This window comes from Lampetra fluviatilis, chromosome 7, assembly GCF_964198595.1.
Source record: "Lampetra fluviatilis chromosome 7, kcLamFluv1.1, whole genome shotgun sequence".
NCBI lineage: Eukaryota > Metazoa > Chordata > Hyperoartia > Petromyzontiformes > Petromyzontidae > Lampetra > Lampetra fluviatilis.
Genome location: NC_136281.1, coordinates 5,413,706 through 5,433,098, shown reverse-complemented (window position 1 = coordinate 5,433,098; position 19,393 = coordinate 5,413,706). Strand labels below are relative to the sequence as shown.

The 19,393-nt window shown below is 54.8% G+C and overlaps 1 protein-coding gene across 1 annotated transcript in view; it reads right to left on the bottom strand.

Annotated features, from left to right (window-relative positions):
- LOC144933476 (pleckstrin homology domain-containing family H member 1-like) overlaps positions 1-19,393 on the bottom strand; it is a 44,861-nt gene that overhangs the window by 4,513 nt on the left and 20,955 nt on the right. Inside the window, 25 exon segments of the mRNA XM_078858278.1 lie at positions 16-189; positions 741-827; positions 1,237-1,366; positions 1,515-1,660; positions 1,793-1,934; positions 2,362-2,459; positions 2,783-2,938; positions 3,240-3,417; positions 4,338-4,435; positions 5,267-5,446; positions 6,958-7,070; positions 7,803-7,911; positions 8,600-8,788; positions 9,233-9,313; positions 9,564-9,722; positions 10,732-10,818; positions 11,212-11,322; positions 12,123-12,262; positions 12,413-12,656; positions 13,750-13,844; positions 13,953-14,043; positions 14,447-15,561; positions 16,367-16,436; positions 16,554-16,637; positions 17,976-18,131. Of these exon segments, the coding sequence (XP_078714404.1) occupies positions 16-189; positions 741-827; positions 1,237-1,366; positions 1,515-1,660; positions 1,793-1,934; positions 2,362-2,459; positions 2,783-2,938; positions 3,240-3,417; positions 4,338-4,435; positions 5,267-5,446; positions 6,958-7,070; positions 7,803-7,911; positions 8,600-8,788; positions 9,233-9,313; positions 9,564-9,722; positions 10,732-10,818; positions 11,212-11,322; positions 12,123-12,262; positions 12,413-12,656; positions 13,750-13,844; positions 13,953-14,043; positions 14,447-15,561; positions 16,367-16,436; positions 16,554-16,637; positions 17,976-18,131 (4,233 nt within the window).

The window sequence follows — 19,393 nt, the reverse complement described above, 5'->3', positions numbered from 1 at the left end:
CGGCGGCGGCGATACCTTGGGCGAGGGCATGCGGAAGAGCAACTTGTGCGTGGGCGGTCGGGCTCGCTGAGGTGAGGGGACGTCACCTTGCCGGCACGGAATCGAGGCCGACTCCACGACCAGCATGAAGTCATCGCCGCAGCCTCCAAACGACATCACCGAGCGGTACGGGTACCCGGCCAGCAAGCGCTGCACGGAGCCACGGGGAACCACGCCACGCCACATTGTGTCAGTCCACGGCATTCCGCTTGGAGCTTCACGGTGACGCGAGGCACCAGCGATGCAAAGCCATTATCCGACCGTCTGTGCACTACGCGCGTAGGCGTGCATGATATCCTCACGGTTTCCCAACGGTATCCCACGATAAGCAGTGCAACATCACATTCATCCAGGTGTGATGCATAAGCCTCATTAAAACCATTGGTTCTGCACTCAAGTTGGCAAAAGGGTGCTAAATTGCAACTGAACATGCACTCCCCGTTGCAAGCTATGTGGGGAATTTGCTGCCACTACGGTGGTGCTAAGAGGTCACTTGAAGGAATCTTGGAAGTAATTCTGTAATATCCACTTCCATGGGCTATTCTCTAATATGAAGGGTTACACTGTTTCGCGTGAGTTCCAAACCGATTCTTCATCCCGTCACGTGACACCTATTGTATAACAAGGATAACATTTATCGAGAAAGATCCAAATGTATTTATAAAAGTAAAAGAAAAGTCCACGATATGCAGCAAGCGTACCATAGCGGGTCCCTGCAGGATGCTCACTCCGTCCTCCTTCACCGCCAGCCACACCGCGCCCTCCCCGAGCAGTGACGGCAGCACGGGCTGGAAGGGGGGTGTCACACAATGACGGAAACTTTAATACATCTCAATGATATTCTCCATTGGCATGATCCAACAATGTTTAAAAAATGAAGCTGTCATCAAACCGGAACGGTTTACGTAGCACATTTTTACGACGGAAAGCATCTTTGAAAACAAATAAAATTGTACTGCATGCCTTGGAAACTTCACAGTGTGGAAATAATCAGATGCCGCCGTGACAAGGCTGACAGCAAAGTAATGTCCGTCACGAATAAACGTATCCAAAGAGGTACAATTGAAAATCGTACGTACGTACACATATGAATCGGGAGGAATTCTATCTAGGGGGTCACTAAAATGAGCCACAGGAAATCAGGGGTGAATCGAGCCAAGCTATGCGCAGCACCACATCAGTGAACCGCTCCCTCACCTTGGCGCTGAAGAGCGTGGCCCCAAAGAAGGGCCACTTGCGCACCACCGTCAGGAATATACGGGCACAGTCCGGGGCCGAGCGTCCATGCAGGCCGCTCCAGCGCGTCGCCAGCGAGTTGCACAGCTGCCTGTACGTGCGCGTGGAGCGCACGGAGGCAGGCGGGGGGATGAGTCGGTCGCACGGACCATCGGTACAGACGTCCGCGTCGCATGCCACCTCTGCCCGCGTGCGTCGTATCGGTGCGTGAACGAGCGTGTGCACGTGCGTGTGTATACCGGAGCTGCTCGGGACCGGAGCCCGCTCTGTAATGCTGGGGGTAGAATCGGTCGAGAGCCTGTGCCAGCATCTGATTGGTTGCGTGCTGAGGAGGGGAGGAGCTAGCCAGGGCAGATGTGGGCCACTCCAGGTCTCCGTACTCCACCTGGTACTCGCATACAGGGTGACCCCATGCCGTGCCCCCACGTAGCCTTTAAGGCAAGCATTCTCAGCCAGCGACGTAATCTCAACGAGCAAAAAAAAAAGAGGACAGGAGAGGCATGCGCAATCGCCTCACCTGCGCCATGAGGGCGGCCATCTCCAGGGCGAGCGCCCTGCTGGCGGGGAAGCGTCCGCTCGCCACCTCCGCGCTCACCTGGTGCGCGAGCAGCACGCGCTCGCGCTCGCTCTCGTCGCGCCACCGCGAGCGGTAGTAGAGCCTGGGCGCGCACCGGGAGCGCAGGCAGAGACAAGTAACGGTCGCACTCATTCGATTCGTACACTCGCGAGATACGCACGGAATGGACAACATAAGCAAGCAACACAATCCGGAGGGGTAAAAATTAGACGAAAACTAAGAATCATTCGTTGATGTGAATCATAACCGTTTTATCACAAGTGCAAGGTGGCATTCTTGGCCACTCACAAACTCCCAACACTGCCAAGCTCACACACGCACACATACATAGACACGCACACGGACTCACACATGCATGACTCACCCCCCCCAACAGACTCCCACACAGACTCGCGCACACAAACAGACTCGCGCACAGAGACTCGCGCGCACACACACACACACACACTCCCACGCACACAAAGACTCGCACAGGCACAATCGCGTGGGACTGGTGGGGAGGCCGCCACCTGTTCTTATAGGTGAGTCGGACGGTGCGGGCGGCCTCGTGCGGCCCCGCCTGGTGCCCCTTGAGCGCTTGCTCCCATCGTGAAATCACGTCGCACACCTGCCGCGACACGCCACACCTGTCAATAGCTCGCCAACGACCGCCCCGCCCCCCCCCCCCAAGCGGCTGGCTGCCGTGCTTCCTCCATCCGCTTCCCGGCCGACTGGAAAACCCTGCCTTCGGTGGCGGTGGCTCTCGGGGCCGGAGGGCCTCGCCCCGGCGTGAACACCTCATCGTTTGTGACGATGAAATTGCCACCTTTACATCAAGAGTGAATTGCCAGAGACGTGGACAGTGAAGGCTGAAAGAGTGCGCAAAGACTGAGGGGGTTCAGGGTGCAGTGGGCACCGTTGACTGAGAGTGCGCAGGGGTGCAGTGGGAACCTTGACGGCGGCGTGCAGGCAGTGCAGGGTGCTGTGGCCAGACGGGTCGTCGATGTAGAGCGCGAACCCCGAGAGTCGCGAGTGCCGCACCCCGACAGCCGTCGCCAGCGTTGCCTCGAACTCCTCCACCGTCGAGGAGCCATCGAAGCCCACCACCTGCGGTGGACGGCAAGTAGTCAGCACCGCGCAACCGGCGGGACGCGTGGGCGGGCGGTGGCGCATGCCTGCGATCGGGTGCTTTGAAGGAAAGGGTTGGGCGGATCATGCAGGGGATTGCAAAACGCCTAAATCCAATTAACCTCGTTCACTGGAGTAGACATTTGCAAGATATGCAACAGAGTGAGACAAGATAAGAGAACTAGGAGAGTTAGGAGGGTGTGCGACGGGAGGAGAGAGGTAGGGGAGTGCGTGCAGAAGAGCAGAGTGAGCACGTGTCCCCCCGGGTAGAGCGCTCCACCTGGTAGGCACCGCTGGCGAGGTGCACGGGGATGCTGAAGGGCAGCGAGTGGTGGAAGGGGTTGCGCAGCAGCAGGGAGAGGATCTCGACGCGCGAGGGGCGCGCCACCCGGTCGCCCGCGCGCAGCGTCCGCTCCACGCACCGCCCGCAGTACGCCGCGTACTTGCCCACCTCTGACCTGCAAAGACAAAAGATCCCCACTATAGCCTTGTAACAGACTGCTGGGGCAAGTGCTGTTAAGCGAGCACCTATGAAAGCCGGCACGGCACGGCACGCGAGGGGGAGGGTGGCCAGCATGTATGTACGTTGAACTTCTTTCCCACGGTACGTAGCCAACCAAAGCTAATTGGAGGAGCGGGGGTAGGACAACAAATTAAACACAAAAAGCAGTTCTAAATAAATGAGAAGCATTCCGCCCCAGTGGTGATGGTCACACATCGCACCAGGTACTCATTTGAGGTTGAGTCATCACTGGTGTTGGCCGTGAGCGAGAATCGAACTCGAGTCGACGGGTTCATAGTGCAGCGCGCTAACCGCTACACACACGTGCATGTACACACACAGAGAGGTATGTACACATGCAGGTAGGTAAGCACACATACACTTGTATACATGTATGGTTAATTTAGATGTCAGGTGACAGGCTAGCCCTGCAGAAATGCTTGTTCTAACTCTATTCCTTTTGCACCAAACCTTAAACACGTAAGCCTGAATCCCAACTTTCAAACCGTGACACAAATCCCCATATAACCGACACATTAAAATCCAAACACTAAAACCCTGAACTTCTAAAAGCTCGATTAAAAACTCTAACCTCACAAAAATTTTTTTACAACAATTTAACCATTGTACCTCCAACCACAAACCCCCAAATCGAAATCCCAACTCTATTCCGCTGGCTTTATATTACCACCAACAAATATCTCGCTCAAAACATCAACCCTCGTTCTTCAACCCCCACATCCGCTCGGTCCCCAACCCTGAACACCTGAACACGTCATTCCTAAACTGCAACCCTAACCCAATAATCCGAGAACAAGAAAGCACGTGGCCCCCGTCGCGACTCCCCCTGTGGCATCTCGCTGTGGCCTTGCCCACCTGGGGTCGGCGTGCCGATGCAGGTGCTGCTTGAGGTACCACAGGAAGCGGTGCTGCGGCAGGAAGAGCGACACGGCCAGCGCCAGCAGCTGCCACGCCTGCGAAGCGGCATCGCCACATCAGCCACTTTCCCGCGTCAACCCATACCTGGTGCGCGAGTGTGTGCGTGTGCAATGTGTGTGTGGAGCGGCGGTGCAATGGTTAGCGCGCTGCACTACGAACACTGTTGACTCGAGTCCGATTCCCGCTCACGGCCAACACCAGTGACGATTATCGGAATCATTCATGGGCCTCTTCTAGGTCGACTCGGCCTCAAATGAGTACCTGGTGCAGTGTGTAAACATCGCTACTGGGGAGACAAAGACGGCCGGGCGTGGTGCTGGCCACCCACCCCCTCATGTGCCATGCCGTCTTTCAGAGGTGCACGCTAACAGCACTTGTCCCAACAGTCTGTCAAGGCTACACAGGGGATCTTTGTCTTGGTGGCAGTTGAGAGTGCTGAGCTACAAACCGAGGCGCCCGAGTTTGATCCATAGCCGTGTACACCCACGGTGGCCATCGGAATCACAATCTAAAGTTTCCTTTCGACTTCTGAGAGCATTTTGCACAAAATAAACAATTAGCCTCATCATGAAATTAGTCGTACCACTCACAATTAGTGGTAATTGTCCGTAAGCTGACTGCGCATGTTTGTAAATATCAGAACAACGTGCCCAGGAGTTCCGTCACCCGCACCGCCACCGTGTGCGACACACATATGCGAACAGCGCGGTAGTCGAATACCGGAACCAAAGGTGGCCCGGTTGAGGTGTTCGCCACACCACTGCCTTGTGTGCCACACTGCTCTCATAGGTCCTCGCCAACATGCACCGGCTCCTGCATAGCCTCAAGAGGGTGAACGTGCGGGCGACTGTGTTTCGCGCATTTGCCTGCAGGAGCGAGTAGTGGTTGAGCGGTTGGCGCCGGCTCGTCTGCTTGATGAGTTGGCCGTACATCTCGTTGTGCAGCTCGGGGTGTGAGATGCACACTTGCAGCACGCTCTGTGCCAGCGACACGTGGTAGTCGATGGCGGGCGCGTCTATCAGCACGTTAATGAACAGCTGGCACGACTGGCGTACAAGCGCACACACGCACGCAACGACGACGACGCAACAAACACAATGGGAAGAAGCGGCGTTAGTTAGGCATGAGCCCCCTGCGTTACGGCAATGTCAGTGTTTACATTCACAAAGGCTTCACAATTCTCTTTCATTTTGCTCCACTTGTCCATCTGCCATAAACCTATTTACTAAGTTAATAACAATCGGTTACTTCAACTTATTAAATCGTTTCCTGTATGTGTGTAGAATTTTTTTTCGCTTTCGGTAAATACATTGACTCGTGCTGGTAAACAAAGATTGCTGTATTTACGATCCATGCTTACCCACAAATAAGTTAATCGAATGAATGAGAGAGAACAAACAAGACAGGTAATATAAACACAACCGTGCAAAATGAAAAAAATACAATCAACTGTTGAATCCAACCTTAACCCAGAATCATCGCAATTGAATCGTATCGGGAGGTGGGGGGGTTGTGTAATCAACGATTTTTGGGTTTAGATCGCGTTATTTATAAATGTGTCGTAACCCTCCACCACCCGACACGGCCAATCAGTAAAAAAAGTGTCACGTTGACATAAGACAAATAGTTCACTGCTTTAGCCCACCGGTGTGTTGAAGCGTGAAACCACAACATTTACAATTTGAGTACGACGTTTCGCTGGTTACGACACATTTATAAATAACGCGATCTAAACCCAAAAATCGTTGATTATGAACAATATTGGTCGCGAAAGCCTACGTGTTAAACTGGGGTTGTGTAAGTGAAAACCACTGTATGCCGACTATTTTCTGTGTAATAAAACACGTTGCTATATTATTCTTATCTAGATTTTATTGATTTCAGCAACAAGGGCCCAATGAGCTGCTCATCTCTATTTTCATGGGCATCCTGCACCGGTACAGATGTTGTTAAGTAGAGATCCTAGTTCCACAAGTAATGGGTTTTATATGTGTGCTTCATGTGTTACAGGAATAAGGAAGCGTTCAAAAGCACAAAAATAAAAAAATACGACTACATTATTTTTATTTACAAAATTAAATTAACTACAAAATTAAAATTTTACAAAGCAAACACAAACTATTTAACTATTTTTCTTTTACCAGGCAAGGCCCACTGAGCGTTTTCGCTCTTTCTCAGAAGCAACCTGGCCACAAATGATAGCTCAACGAAGTGGCTTATCATGTAGAAATTTATAGCAGCCAAATACTCTAAATGCACGTAGATTCTAAATGTGGAGGGAAAACCCAGAGCATCCCACAGAAAAATCCAAGCGACTACGGGCAGAAAGACACGCAAACTACAAATAAACAGGCAGGCGTCGGTGTCCGGATCGAACCCATGACCTCCTGTAAGCCAGGTGAGGTAGCTAACATCTTGCCACCGTGGCACCCCCAACGCAATCGGTGACCGTGAACCCCAAGTACAATCTAAACACATCGGAATGCAATGTAACACAGGTTATGAAAGTTAAACCACGGACGAACGCTGGGGTAAGGGGCCTGCACGCGCGGGGTACCTTGAACAGCTTGACGGCCTCGGTGTGCAGCGCCTGTGAGGGCAGCGTGGTGAGCGGCCGGGCGATGCCCTCCTTGCTGAAGCACAGCGTCGGGTGCTGCCACAGCAGCGAGCCTGCAGGGCACACAGGCGCAACGAGAAAAGCATCCGCCGACACAAGAACACAAGTGAAGGAAAAATCATTCGTTTGCACGGGATTCTCTATCTCGCACTCTCCATCGCGTGTTCGCTTTCAAAAGTATGCTTTAAAACTCAAACATTGGATTCACCAGGTAAAGCACTTTGAGCTGTAAGCTCTTCTTTAGAGGGAATCTGGCAACACATGATGGCTCATGGAAGTGGCTTACATTATCACGTGGGAATTTATAGTAGTGGCCAAATAACTGCGATATAAATGCGTTTACATGCGAGCAGACATCCAATTTTTTCTCTGTTTGGCGTCTGCTAAGTATGGGGCAACCCTTTGACCAATGTGGCTGGTTTTCAATCGGGTACATTCCAAAAAACAACATAACTTTAAACCGCAGATTCGTTGACGTAGGCTCATCTTTACTCGAGTTATCGTGCCATACCCCCACCGCACACATTACGGAGGAGAAACGCATCCAAGATGAGTTGGAAAGCGTTAAAATAATTCCCAAACTGTGCATGCATCATGTGGTGGCCACAGACAGAGCCGAAGTGAAACTCGTTTCATCGGCAGAATAAACACGACGGCGTGTGAGCTGCGAAAGTTTATCGGTGGAAAAGAAGTGGCGAGCGAGCGGCGTTTGTGAGCGGTGCACGTTTGCGAAATTAGAGCGGGGGAGTGAGCGGCGAGCGTCGGTGAGAGAGTGGACGGCGTACTCGGGTCTCCATCCATGTCCATCAGCTGGCCGACGAGCTGCTCGTACTCCGTGCCCACTTTCCCGCTCGTGCTCCCCGCGGCCACCGTCAGGTGGTACAGCCACGTGTCCTAGACGCGCGCACGCACACATATCACGCAGCACGCCGTGTGGGTACGCGAGCTCCGCCCCCTTGCTCCGCTGTGGCTACCCTGCGGTGCTCAATCACGCCGCCGCCCACAGAGAGCGCCAAATCAATCGTGGAAGCTTGCGCTCACTCGGGCGAAATCACCTGGGATGGCATTGCAGCATTGTGTGCGCTCGCTCACGTGAGGTTATCTCAAGTGTCGGGGCTCACGAAGGTGAGGGGTCACCTGGGACGGTTCTACATTATGGGTGCTCACACAGATGACATCGCCTGTTCGTACGCTACAGCACTGCGGCTGCTCACACAGGTGAGGGTCAACTGCAATGGCTATCTATCACTATGGAAGCATCTACAGGTAAGGGGTCAATGACGGCTCACACAGTCAAGGTCACCTGGGTTGCTTCTTTACCACCAATGAAGCTCACGCAAGTGAGATCACCTGTTGCGGCACCGTAGCATCACGGCCGCTCACACAGGTGAGGCTGCTTGTGGTGCTACTGGAGGGAATGAACGTGTTCACTCTGGGGCCACGCGCGCTGGTGACGCTGTGTACCAATTGCTGCACCATTCCGCGCCGCACTACACCGCACCACGCCGCACCACTTTGCACCACTCCGCAACGCACCACAACCGTAACACTCCACACCGGACTATCCCACACAGCGCCGCACCTTCTCGTGCCGGCCGGCGATGAGCAGGTACGTGGGGCCCTGGTCGCGCGGCTGCACGCACAGCGTGAGGTGCGGGGGGGCGGCCACGCTGCGCCGCGCCGACGTCACCTCGTAGTCCTCGTCCGAGTCGCACGAGCGGTCCACCTCCTCCACGCGCGCACCGCGCACGTTCAGCTGCCCCAGGGGCATCTGTCGGGGCGAGGGTTGGGCGGGCGGCGTGAGCACAGGTTGCACGTCACGCGCGCCACGTCCGCATCACGCCTCCCGTGGCTCGTTAGTAACGCTGGCTTGTTATCGAAAGCGAAACAAAATACATAAAATAATTAACCACAAAGTGGAGACACGGTGTTCCTTTCCCAGGCTGTGTTCTTTCCGCTGCGAATGAAGCGGTCCACACACTGGGGTCTTCACACATCATCATCCCGCGCATATCAATATGCTCTCAGAAGTTCGGCTACCAGAATGTGTTATTATACGTACGTTACGGACATAACAGCACGTAGTAGCATTAAAATAAAGAGTAAATTGACTCGCCGACTTTCTTTAATTAAACCTAAAACAACTGCTTCTGGAAAGTATACTGAAGGCTTTCAAGTTATTCTTCTTCGAGCCAGCCTGCTGGTGGACACACACCTTGTCCTCCTGGCTGCGGAAGTAGTAGAAGACTTTCCCGACGAGAGCGCACCATACCCGCTTGGAGTAGCCATGCTTCACCTGTGGCGGGGGGGGGGGGAGGACGGAGCAAACGCAGCCCAGAGAATGACAGCAGAGATGTACACAACATAGGGAGGGGGCAAACACGGAGTTCGACTGAGATAGTTGAGAAAGGAGATATTCAACCGACGCCACGGTGGCGTCAAATGTTATCTCCCTCGCCCGGTATGTACAAGGGTCGTGGGTTCGATCCCGTGTGCGACACCAGGCTCAACGCGGACACGTGTTCTGGGCGTGTGCGCGCGCGCACCTTGGTGAGCCAGCCGTGCGCGCAGGGCTTGAGGTGCGGCCACACGAGGCCCGGGCGGGCGGCCTGCACGTGCAGCACGGCGTGCAGCGCGCGCACCCACTCCTCCAGCAGGTTGGGCGAGTCGGCCGCCAGGAACATCACGCGCTTCTCCGTCACCAGCTGCGCGGAAAAGAAAAAAAACACGGCAGCGGCGGCTCGAACCGCGTTGATATCGGCCGTGACGTCGAGGGAAGATGGCGGCAGGCAGCCACGAGGGAGGAAACGCGCCACCGAGAGAACGGCCGTCGCAGAGATGGTGACATTCCCCCGTCACCCGATTTTATTCCAACCAAGTTATCGGCACAATCAATTGGTGGTTGGGGGGGGGGGGGGGGGACGGTCGTAGAGAGTCAGAGGAGAAAACGCGCGCGGGTGGACATCCCACGCAGACGTGGAGGGAATCGTCGCAAACGACCGTGAGAGGTTGAAATGCGTTAATTAGGGAGGCCTTCACACAGCAGTGGATAGAGCATGGTTGTTGATGATGCTATCAGCGTGATTTCCATAAACAACTTCATCTATTGAGAATTGTTGTAGAAACAGTGCATCATGCCATGTTAGAGAATGGTCGGTGGAAGGAGCTACAACAGCACTCCAGAAATGCCTTCAAGTGACTCTCAATTCACACACACACAGTAGGGGGCGCACTTTCCCACATTCAAACAGATATCTGTAAGTGCTCGGGGGGTGGAAATTATCCAAACTAAATACAAAGCGAAATTTAACATAATTTTTCTCCGTGCAATAATTGCCGACCGTACCGAGACCATCATCAACTCGATACACTTAGCAACCCGGCTTTTGATCTCTGGTGGCTCAAGCCCAGACTTGATGCTGGCACCTCGGCGGCATAGGCTCGAAGCCTCCGACACATGAGCCACCTGACCACCCCCGTATCTCTATTCTGAAGGGGCCGTCGGGTGGCACAGGTTTGCCGGACCGAACGGCGGAAGGCAGAGGTCGCAAACGGGTTTTGATTCCTTACCCGTACCCGGCTGCACCAGGGTCGCAAAATGGGTACCCGTACCCGTACCCGGCCGGGTACGGCTAGCCGGGTATTGGGTAGGGTACGGGTATCGGGTACCCGGTTGCGACCTCTGGCGGAAGGAAGAGACTCGGGGGTCCTCACCTGCATCATTTGAGCTTCGTCGCCACGAACCACGCGGCAGCACGCGTTCAGCTCGACCTGCCCCTGGGGCTTCCTGATGACGTCGCTCTGCAAGATTTCAAGGGTCGAAGGGCAGAGGGGGGGAGAGGGCAGTCATTAGGTCCCCAGTTAACGGTGACAAACACCCAGCCAACCTTGAGGGATGGGATGCATGGCATCACCGTAGCGCACACGAGGACACTGTGATTGAGCAGAGCTAAGGGGGTCTTCTCTCTCTCTTCCCATCAGCACAAAGTTGTGCCAATGAGACAAAAAAAAAGAGAAATAATACGATCAAGATTTTGAAATTGAGACAAAAACATTTAATTCCAGGCTTCAGAGCAGCATTACACAGTTGATTCACGCACTGCACTTTAATCCCTGTGAGTTAAAAGTTCGACTCCCAGATGTGGACAATATTCGTGGTATCCGGGAACGGCGGCCTGGGGACGGGTGTCTCACCGGGGATTTGTAGTAGAGCAGCTCCCCGCCCCGCAGCACAAACCAGCGGCGCTTCCATGCGGGCACCTGTCCGCCAAGCTTGAGCAGATAGCCTGACTTCTCCAGGGTTTCCTGCCAACGCACGTCAAGAACTCCCTTTATACACCCAGGGAAGCGACACCGAGTCTCAAGCCTTTCTTGCAGGAAGGTCCCGCAATGGGGCACGTTGGGCCACTGCCGGAATTTATGTTTGTGCACGCCGGAGGAAACCAGCGGGCCCCAGAGAAAACCCCACGCTTATAAGCGGGCGGCACTCTCAATTCTTTAGAAACTTGCTGTACCGCCATCTCCTGGGACAACGTAGAATTCCTTCAGGATGCAAATTCTCGCACAGACGCGGCGATCTCTGCATGATCCACCAACCCTTACCCCCACCCCCCTCCCCCCCAAGGCAGGATGCTACAGGCGTGCGGCGCCGCATGCGTACCCTACGAATGGCTGCTCAGTTCAGAAGGCGGCCAAGCGACACGTACGTCAAGCACCGGGCTTTATATCGCGAGAGGATCTGGGATCAGGAAGCGGAATCTAAACGGTGCTGGCTCGGTGCTCTAATAACGCCAACATCTATTCATCGAGTGGCATAGCTATCGAGTGTGCAGGTGATGCAACTGCACCAAGGACTCACCGGCGCTGGGCTAACAGGAGAGGGGGAAATCAAAGAGGAGGCCCAATTTAATTCCTTGCAGCAAAGCCCAAGCCAACTACGCTACCCTACTGCATCCATTGTTTAAACTTTCAGCTCTCAACTGATCTCTTGCGCTCCCAAAAACATCCCGACTATGCGACAGGCATCACATCACGAAACTCTCGCACTGCGGTGTCACCGAAACGGCGAATGCCGATGCTGTAACTGCACAAGCGGGGGAGCTTACAGCACGCGCGCTGTCCGAAGATCGCGCCGAGCAGGTCTTGAGCAACTTGTGCTCCGGCTCCGAGTGGTCGCTGTCGGCCCAGCAGGCGTCCGGCGGGATCGCGTAGTCGCTCTCCGACGATATCGACGACATCGACACGCCTGCTCGCAACGCACGCACGACGCACGCACGGCACCACGTGAGCCGCGCAACGACGCCAACCCGGCAGAGATACGATCCGTCGTAGGCAAGCACGAGAGTAAGGATTTCAAGAAATCAGCGGAAGCAACGGAGCAATCTGTAAGCCTCACCTCTCTTGACGGCGCGGGGGCTGCCGGGGCCGCTGCCCTTGCGAGCGGCGGCCGTCGAGGGCTGTGCGGCCACGGTGGGGGTTTGCGGTGGGAGGGGCGGGGGTCCGGGCGGTGGCGCCGGCGGTGCCGACGATGGAGGCTCGGAGGCCGAGGCGCGGGAGCTGGCGCACGACGAAGAGCCGTCCTCGTCCGAGCACGAGGCCCGCTCGGGCGACAGTGGTGACGCGCTCAACTCCGTCGCTTTCTGGAGCACGCGAAGCGGGAGGGGCGGCAGAACAATGTCGCACTGGCCACAACGGTGTAGAAGGCTGCCTGTGACGCGGGGCAGCTTCGTGTTGCGGACAGGGTAAGCCTTGCACGTAAGAGTGGATCTGTATCGTCATAGAGGTGAGCACGGTTGGCTACGTACAGTGCGAAAGAAGTTCAACTTACATACATACGTACAGGTGACAATGCATCGATTCCTCAGTGAAAAATCGATGCCATTGCTCGCAGCATGCGCATCGAATCGTGCGCGTCATGCAAATTATATATTAATGCTAAATATAGGCTCACGGAGAGTACGGCAACATACAAATAAGGCAGGATTATCATTTTAATAATAAAAAATTATATCGTGAATGCTAGACAAAGATTAACCTGCTCTTGAATCGATGGGGGAACGGGAGTGAATCATGATGCGCACACTGCACTGTAAACTCGTCGCCCTCAGTTCGAATCCAGGCCATGGAGACCATCAGCAGCATGTGGTACCTGAACCTGTCGCGAGCCTACACCTGGTTCACTCAGCAATAAATGAATACCTCATGCGGTGTGTGCAAGCAAAGGCACGGGGGAGACTAAGTTTGCAGGGGGTGGTGCTGAACATGCAACCCACCTTATGGGCTGTACCGACGTTAATAGGTATTTGTGAACAACACTCAACACTCATCCGAGTCTTGATGGCTTAATGAGGGACTTTTGTCTTTGAGGAAGGATCCGAGTAGGAGACTTCTAAACTATTGTGTAAGCGATGAATTGGGCACGACACGGCTGCTCATGAACATATTTCGTTTTTAAGATTTTGCCACTAGATGGCAGACGTATCACGTGGTAAAACTATGGGGGGGTACCCTTGCACACCTGCACATTAGAATAGTGGTACGATGTAATAAATTGTTTGTAATCTCACGACACGTGACATTTATAGAAGAACAACACTGCAATACGGCCACAACTGTACGAATCACGGAAACCATTTGAAATTGCGCGGCAACATTTAAACAGATGTTGGGCCCTGTTCACTGCGGGAGTGCCGATAGTGCAGGGCCGTGTGCTCTGCAGATGGTGCCGCTCACCCCCTTGAGCATGGCGTACACGGGGGCTGTGACGCTGTTGTAGATGAAGTTCCTGAACGGGTTCGACGACGCCCAGGCCACTGGGCTTGACACGGCTGTGGAGAGAGAGCGAGAGGATTGTACGACAGGCGACAGGCAAAAGGGGGGCAGCAGATTATCGAGGCCAACAAGCGCCGTCGCCCGTGCCGGACAAACGGACTCACCCCGACCCGCTGGGACCACGGACTCCGCACCAGCGCTCCCTGATCCTGACATCCTCAGGCCGGACTTGGCAATGGCATAAATGCGGCTCTCCTGTCGACAAAGCAATACATTCATTTTTTTAATGAATAACAATATATATTTAGACTGCCATGACTAAGTGAGTGATGTAAATTCGAATTATGTTCTAGAAAGGCTACACAGGTGAAATTTGGTAAAAACAAAAATCTAAAACCGGCATTTTTGTAATTATGGACATTTTTCACAATATTTTATTTATTTTCCGTATAACTAGGCCCATAAAAGTATCTGGTGGTGTTGGAAGTTTGCCGAATCCAAACATGAAACCTTGTTTATAACACCAACATTTTTCTGGTACTTGTTTTTGGCGAGTGCAGCCCTAAACACCGATAACAAATGGGCTGCGAGAAGTGGTCGTCGGTCGTAAATCAAATACAAAAATGTTGCGGAACACGCCGCACGTAAGAAACTGTACCCAAGATGGCAGGCGATGGAGCGGTGGCGTTGGTGGTGCCGGGGTGCTCGCCACCTGCCCCACCACCGCCACGCCCTCCCCGTCGTCGGTCTCCATGCCGTCGCTCTCCTCCTCCCTCTGCGTCTCCGCCGTGCAGCGGCCGTCGGCGTTTTCATCGGCGACCGTCTCTCCCTCTGTGTCGTCGTCGTCCTCGTCGTCCTCCTCATCCGTGTCAATCTCGGTCTCGAAGCGAGCGCGGATGGGCGGTTGGCTGCGGATGTGACGTCTGAGCGCGAACTCTGACCTGCGCTCCGCCGAGTCTTCGTCCGTTCCGCACGCTCGCTGCGCGATCCCCTCCGCGGCCGCGCGCACCTTGGGGAGCGTCGTGCACACGGGGCGGGTGTCCTGATGCGGACGGCGCGAGATGCCGCCGTCCTTGTCGCCGTGGCGTTGGCCGTCGCGGCCGTCGTCGGCGTTTCCCGTTGTGCTCTCCGAGCCCGCGTCGCACACCGAGTTCGAGTTGGCCGGGCCCGATGCGGGGCCGCAGGCGGAGTTCGAAGAGGAGGAGAACGAAGAGAAAGATGACGACGAGAAGGAGGGCGGAGTGAGGCTCAGCGCAGACACGCGGCTCGGAGACAGCTCCAACGCGGCGGCATCACCGTCGCTCGCACCCCCGAAGCCCGCAAGCGCAGGACCAGCTGCGCTTGCTGGGGTCGGGGTGGCGTCCCTTACGGTGGCGATGGGCTGCGGAGGAAAGGCCGGGCTAAGAGGCGGCACAGGGGGAGCGGTGCACGGCCTCCGTGGTGGGCTGGACGCCGCTACGCCCGCCGCTCGCGCGTAGGGCCGCAACTGCTCCCGCGTCTCTGGCGCCACGAGCGTCTGCTCCGCTTGGCGCACGACGACGCCGCCGTCGTCGTGGGCGGGGTGGCGGAAGCGAGGCTCCCAGGCGCTTGTCACCGACGCCCGGCCCGGACTCTGGCCGCTGGCGCTCGGCAAGAACGACCTCGACTCTGACCCCGCCAATTCCACCGAGTCGGCGTTTCTGCGCGGTTCGCCCGATTCGGCGTCCGCGTCATCGTCGCCGTCTATGTCGTCGTCCCCATCTTCCTCCATCATCGCCAGCAGCGTCTTTGTGGCTGTGAGAGAGAATGCGGAGTTCGAAGAGGAGGAGAACGAGGGGTTCACCACCACCCACGTGGCACCCCATTTGAGCAGCTCCTCATGGTCACAAACACAACTGATAAATGAACCCCTCCCCCTTACTTGAAAATGCTTGAATTTTTCATTGCACGTGAAGTTGATCAACATTTAATTTGTGGTCTGATTTGTTATTGTTTTTTAAGTGATAGATTTATACATTGAAAAAAGGTTTCTTTTAGGCTCATCCATGGACTTGTGGCTTTCGAACCCCCCCCCCCCTCTCATCTCACTCTACTGCCCTCCAAAAGTTATCTGCTCCAGCAACGAATATCTTCTGTTATAACATCAAGACGTCCTTTGCTCAATGTGAGGTCATTCCTTCTGTCTATAATTACCTCACACTATCCTTGCACTGTAGCCGCGCTGGAAGAACCCCCTACTTGTATTAGTCCAGGCTTAAGAGCTTCGATCTTGATGCCTTCTCTAAAAGCGGTCTTCACATACAAGCAGACAACACCGAATTTAACTCCCTTTTCCTCTCTGCCCTACACCCTTCTCCCCTCTCGCTGCCTCCCATACGCACGACCATACTGTCGAAAATCCGTCAATGTGCTCACATCCCCCCCCCACCCTGTTTGTCCAGGGCATGGAGACGTGTTCACAATCACGCGGACCATAAACTCGAATAGCAGTCTACAGCAATGACGCTTTCAACACGTGGGACAAACGGTCACTTTGACCGTGCGCGTGATGCGGCGCGTGATGCCACTCCCAAGACAAGGGGGCCTCTGCAACACTTACCCTGCAGGCTCTGAATCTGCTCCTGCTGCTTCTGATTGGCTGCCCTCAGGGCTTGATTCTCAAACTCCAGCTGAGAGAGAGGAGGAGGAGGAAACAAAAAATAGAAAATATTTTAGCACAACGAGAGTCGTCAAAGACGCTGACCCCTCGGCATCGCCGCGAGCGCCGTGGCCTCCGTGCCTCTCACCTCGCGTAGCTTCAGCGTCACCCACTCCTTAATTTTCGCGGCTTTCTCTTCGATCATTTTGGTCTCCTGAGCTCGGATTTGCTTCTGTTGAGGCGGAGGGGTGGGGAGGGGGTGCGGAACGAAAACCGACGAGGAATCAGAACCTCATGCCATCAGGTTTCAAGCAACGCTCACTTGGTTTACATTCAGTCGCAGGATAAATAACTCATTTGATTTCATATTCATTCTCATCAGATGAGGAGTTTATAAGTTTCCAACACGGAACTGTTCCTCTTTAAACAGCCACGACCAGAATCTCGTGATGTTAGTCACATGTTGGGTGTTGTAGTTAAGAGTAGCATCCTGATCAGAACCATCTGCAATCGGACGAAATCCATCAGGTGCAGGTGGTTTTGATCTGAAATGGATTCACTGCAGCCTAAATGCAATAGTTTGAACAAAATGTAGAGGTTGCATTAACTTGTATCGCTCAAATACATTTTGTTCAAATACGTTTTATTCATGCGATGCAATTTGGATTTGAATACCTGGCACACTAAATTTTGAACAAAAAAAGTGAGCTGTTCATCTGTAAGATGAGGTCACGTGCAGTAGCGTAACGAGGCCATCAACTTTAGCCGATACACAGAGAGGGTGACTTCAAAGGGCCCATCACCCATGTGGTCACGTCCGACCAACACTCTGGTGGAGCCTGTATAAGAATAGGCCACAACAACTGTCACCAGGCATTGTGAGCCCCGGCAGAGGGAGCAGGGTGATAGGGGGAAGTTCACGCGGAGGGTAACACGTTCACACCTGGAGGTGGCGCTTGGCACCCCCGTGGTGCAGAGGTCGCAAACGGGTTTTGATTCCCTACCCGTACCCGGCCGCACCAGGGTGGCAAACGGGTACCCGTACTCTACCCGATACCTGGCTACCCGTACCCGGCCGGGTATTGGGTAGGGTACGGGTACCCGTTTGCGACCTCTGGGATGAAGCCATGTTGCAGGCGCGGGTGGGTTGATTCTAGGAACTTGAATTGTGAGAAGAGACAAGACGTTGGGAAATGAGTGACAAACGGTGACTCACCAGTGACTCACGGCCTACCCGTACCCGTACCCGGCCGCACCAGGGTCGCAAATAGGTACCGGTACCCGTACCCTACCCGAAATGAGTGACAAACGGTTACTCACCAGTGACTCACGGCCTACCCGTACCCGGCCGCACCAGGGTCGCAAACGGGTACCCGTACCCGGCTGGGTACGGGTAGCCGGGTATCGGGTAGGGTACGGGTATCGGGTACCCGATTGCGACCTCTGCCGTGGTGTCACACCAAGCATCAGATGGGGACGAAGGTGTGCGTGCGCAAGTGCGCGACACGGGGGGGGGTGGGGGGGGCCACACATGCGTAACTGCGAGGTGAAGGTGTGCGGGAGATCGTGCCTGCTGGTGCAGGTCGCTCTCCAGGCCGGCGAGGGCGATCTCCTTCTGGTGGAGGAGGTCGAGCAGCGAGGGGCAGCGAGGGCAGGGCCCGTCTCCCCTCCCTCCCGAGTGCGAGGGCGACGACGTGGCTCTCAGTTTCTCCTCGAGCACCCGCACCTGACGGCCACGGGCACGCACACTCGCTCGCTCGGGACGGCGTACACGGGAGGTGGCCGGGTGGCTCCGAGGTCAGGGCATTCGTGGTTCGAAGTGGAGTTTCAGACGCCGGTGATTACGTCGGAATTTTAAGCGTCGCACATCGATGGTCTCGGCCAGGTCACCGATGACTGAACGAAAGATTCCGTCACATTAGCATTTGGTTATTCATTATTTCGGTAAATTCCAGCTGAGAATGTGAAAACAGCAGTGTGGCTGCCATGCGATGAACTTTTTTTTTCCCGTAGAAAGCTGGAAATGACCAGCGCCCCTCCGTCGACTGTGTCGACAAAAGAAAGACGTTTTGAGAAGGGACCTCCGAAGCGTTTCTAGGAACCCTTCTTCCGCGGGCCGTTCCCTAGAATGCGCACAGCCGGGCCCCGACCTCACGCATCGTCCCGACGGCGTCACCCCCAACAGCAGAGTCAGGTGTTACAATTGTGGAAAAAGATGAAGCAAAGGGAGCACCACACAGGCACAGTAGTAGACACTGAGAGGGGAGGGCTAAAGACACACAGGGGGAGACAATGGAGGCTGTGGGAAGGGGTGAGCCCAGAGGGGGGGGGGACAGGCTCGCGCATGTTTGCACGCTCGAGTGTGTACACACACGGAGAAAAAGGAGAGACCCCCCTTCCCCCCCTCGGCAGCCTTCCGGCTCCCCCTCCCGTCCACGGTTTAAGCAAACAAAAAGCTTGCTCCGTGCTGAAGCGCGGCTAAGTGCTGGGATTACAAACACGGAGCACGCATCTGTAAGCCCGGACCATTTTCTGGGCCAGGAGAAGCAGACAAACGGCCGCTAATTGTTTTGTCTCCTCCTCTCAAGAGTGCGGCGGAGCTCTTTTCATTCGCTCGAGCGGCCCGTGGGGCTGAGGGCCGTGGGGCCGAGGGCCGTGGGGCCGAGGGCCGTGGGGCCGAGGGCCGTGGGGCCGAGAACCGTTGCGCATTCTTGTTTTCTCCCGAAAAAAAAAAATCGCCGACAAAGCCGTGCGTTTGTCTCGCTCAGAAACGCACAGAGCTCTTCCTGTGCCAAAACCAACAGCTGATCAATATATATATCTCTTTTTTAATCCCCATCAGCTGAAAAGAAACATGTCTTGTGAGAATTTGAGTTTTGAAGTATTTTTTGTTTGAAATGTACTGTAAACATGTTTCTTATTGAAGCTGCTTTCATCCAACTGTTGACCGTTGGTGGCAGCCAGCCCCCACCCCTGACTCCCACATCC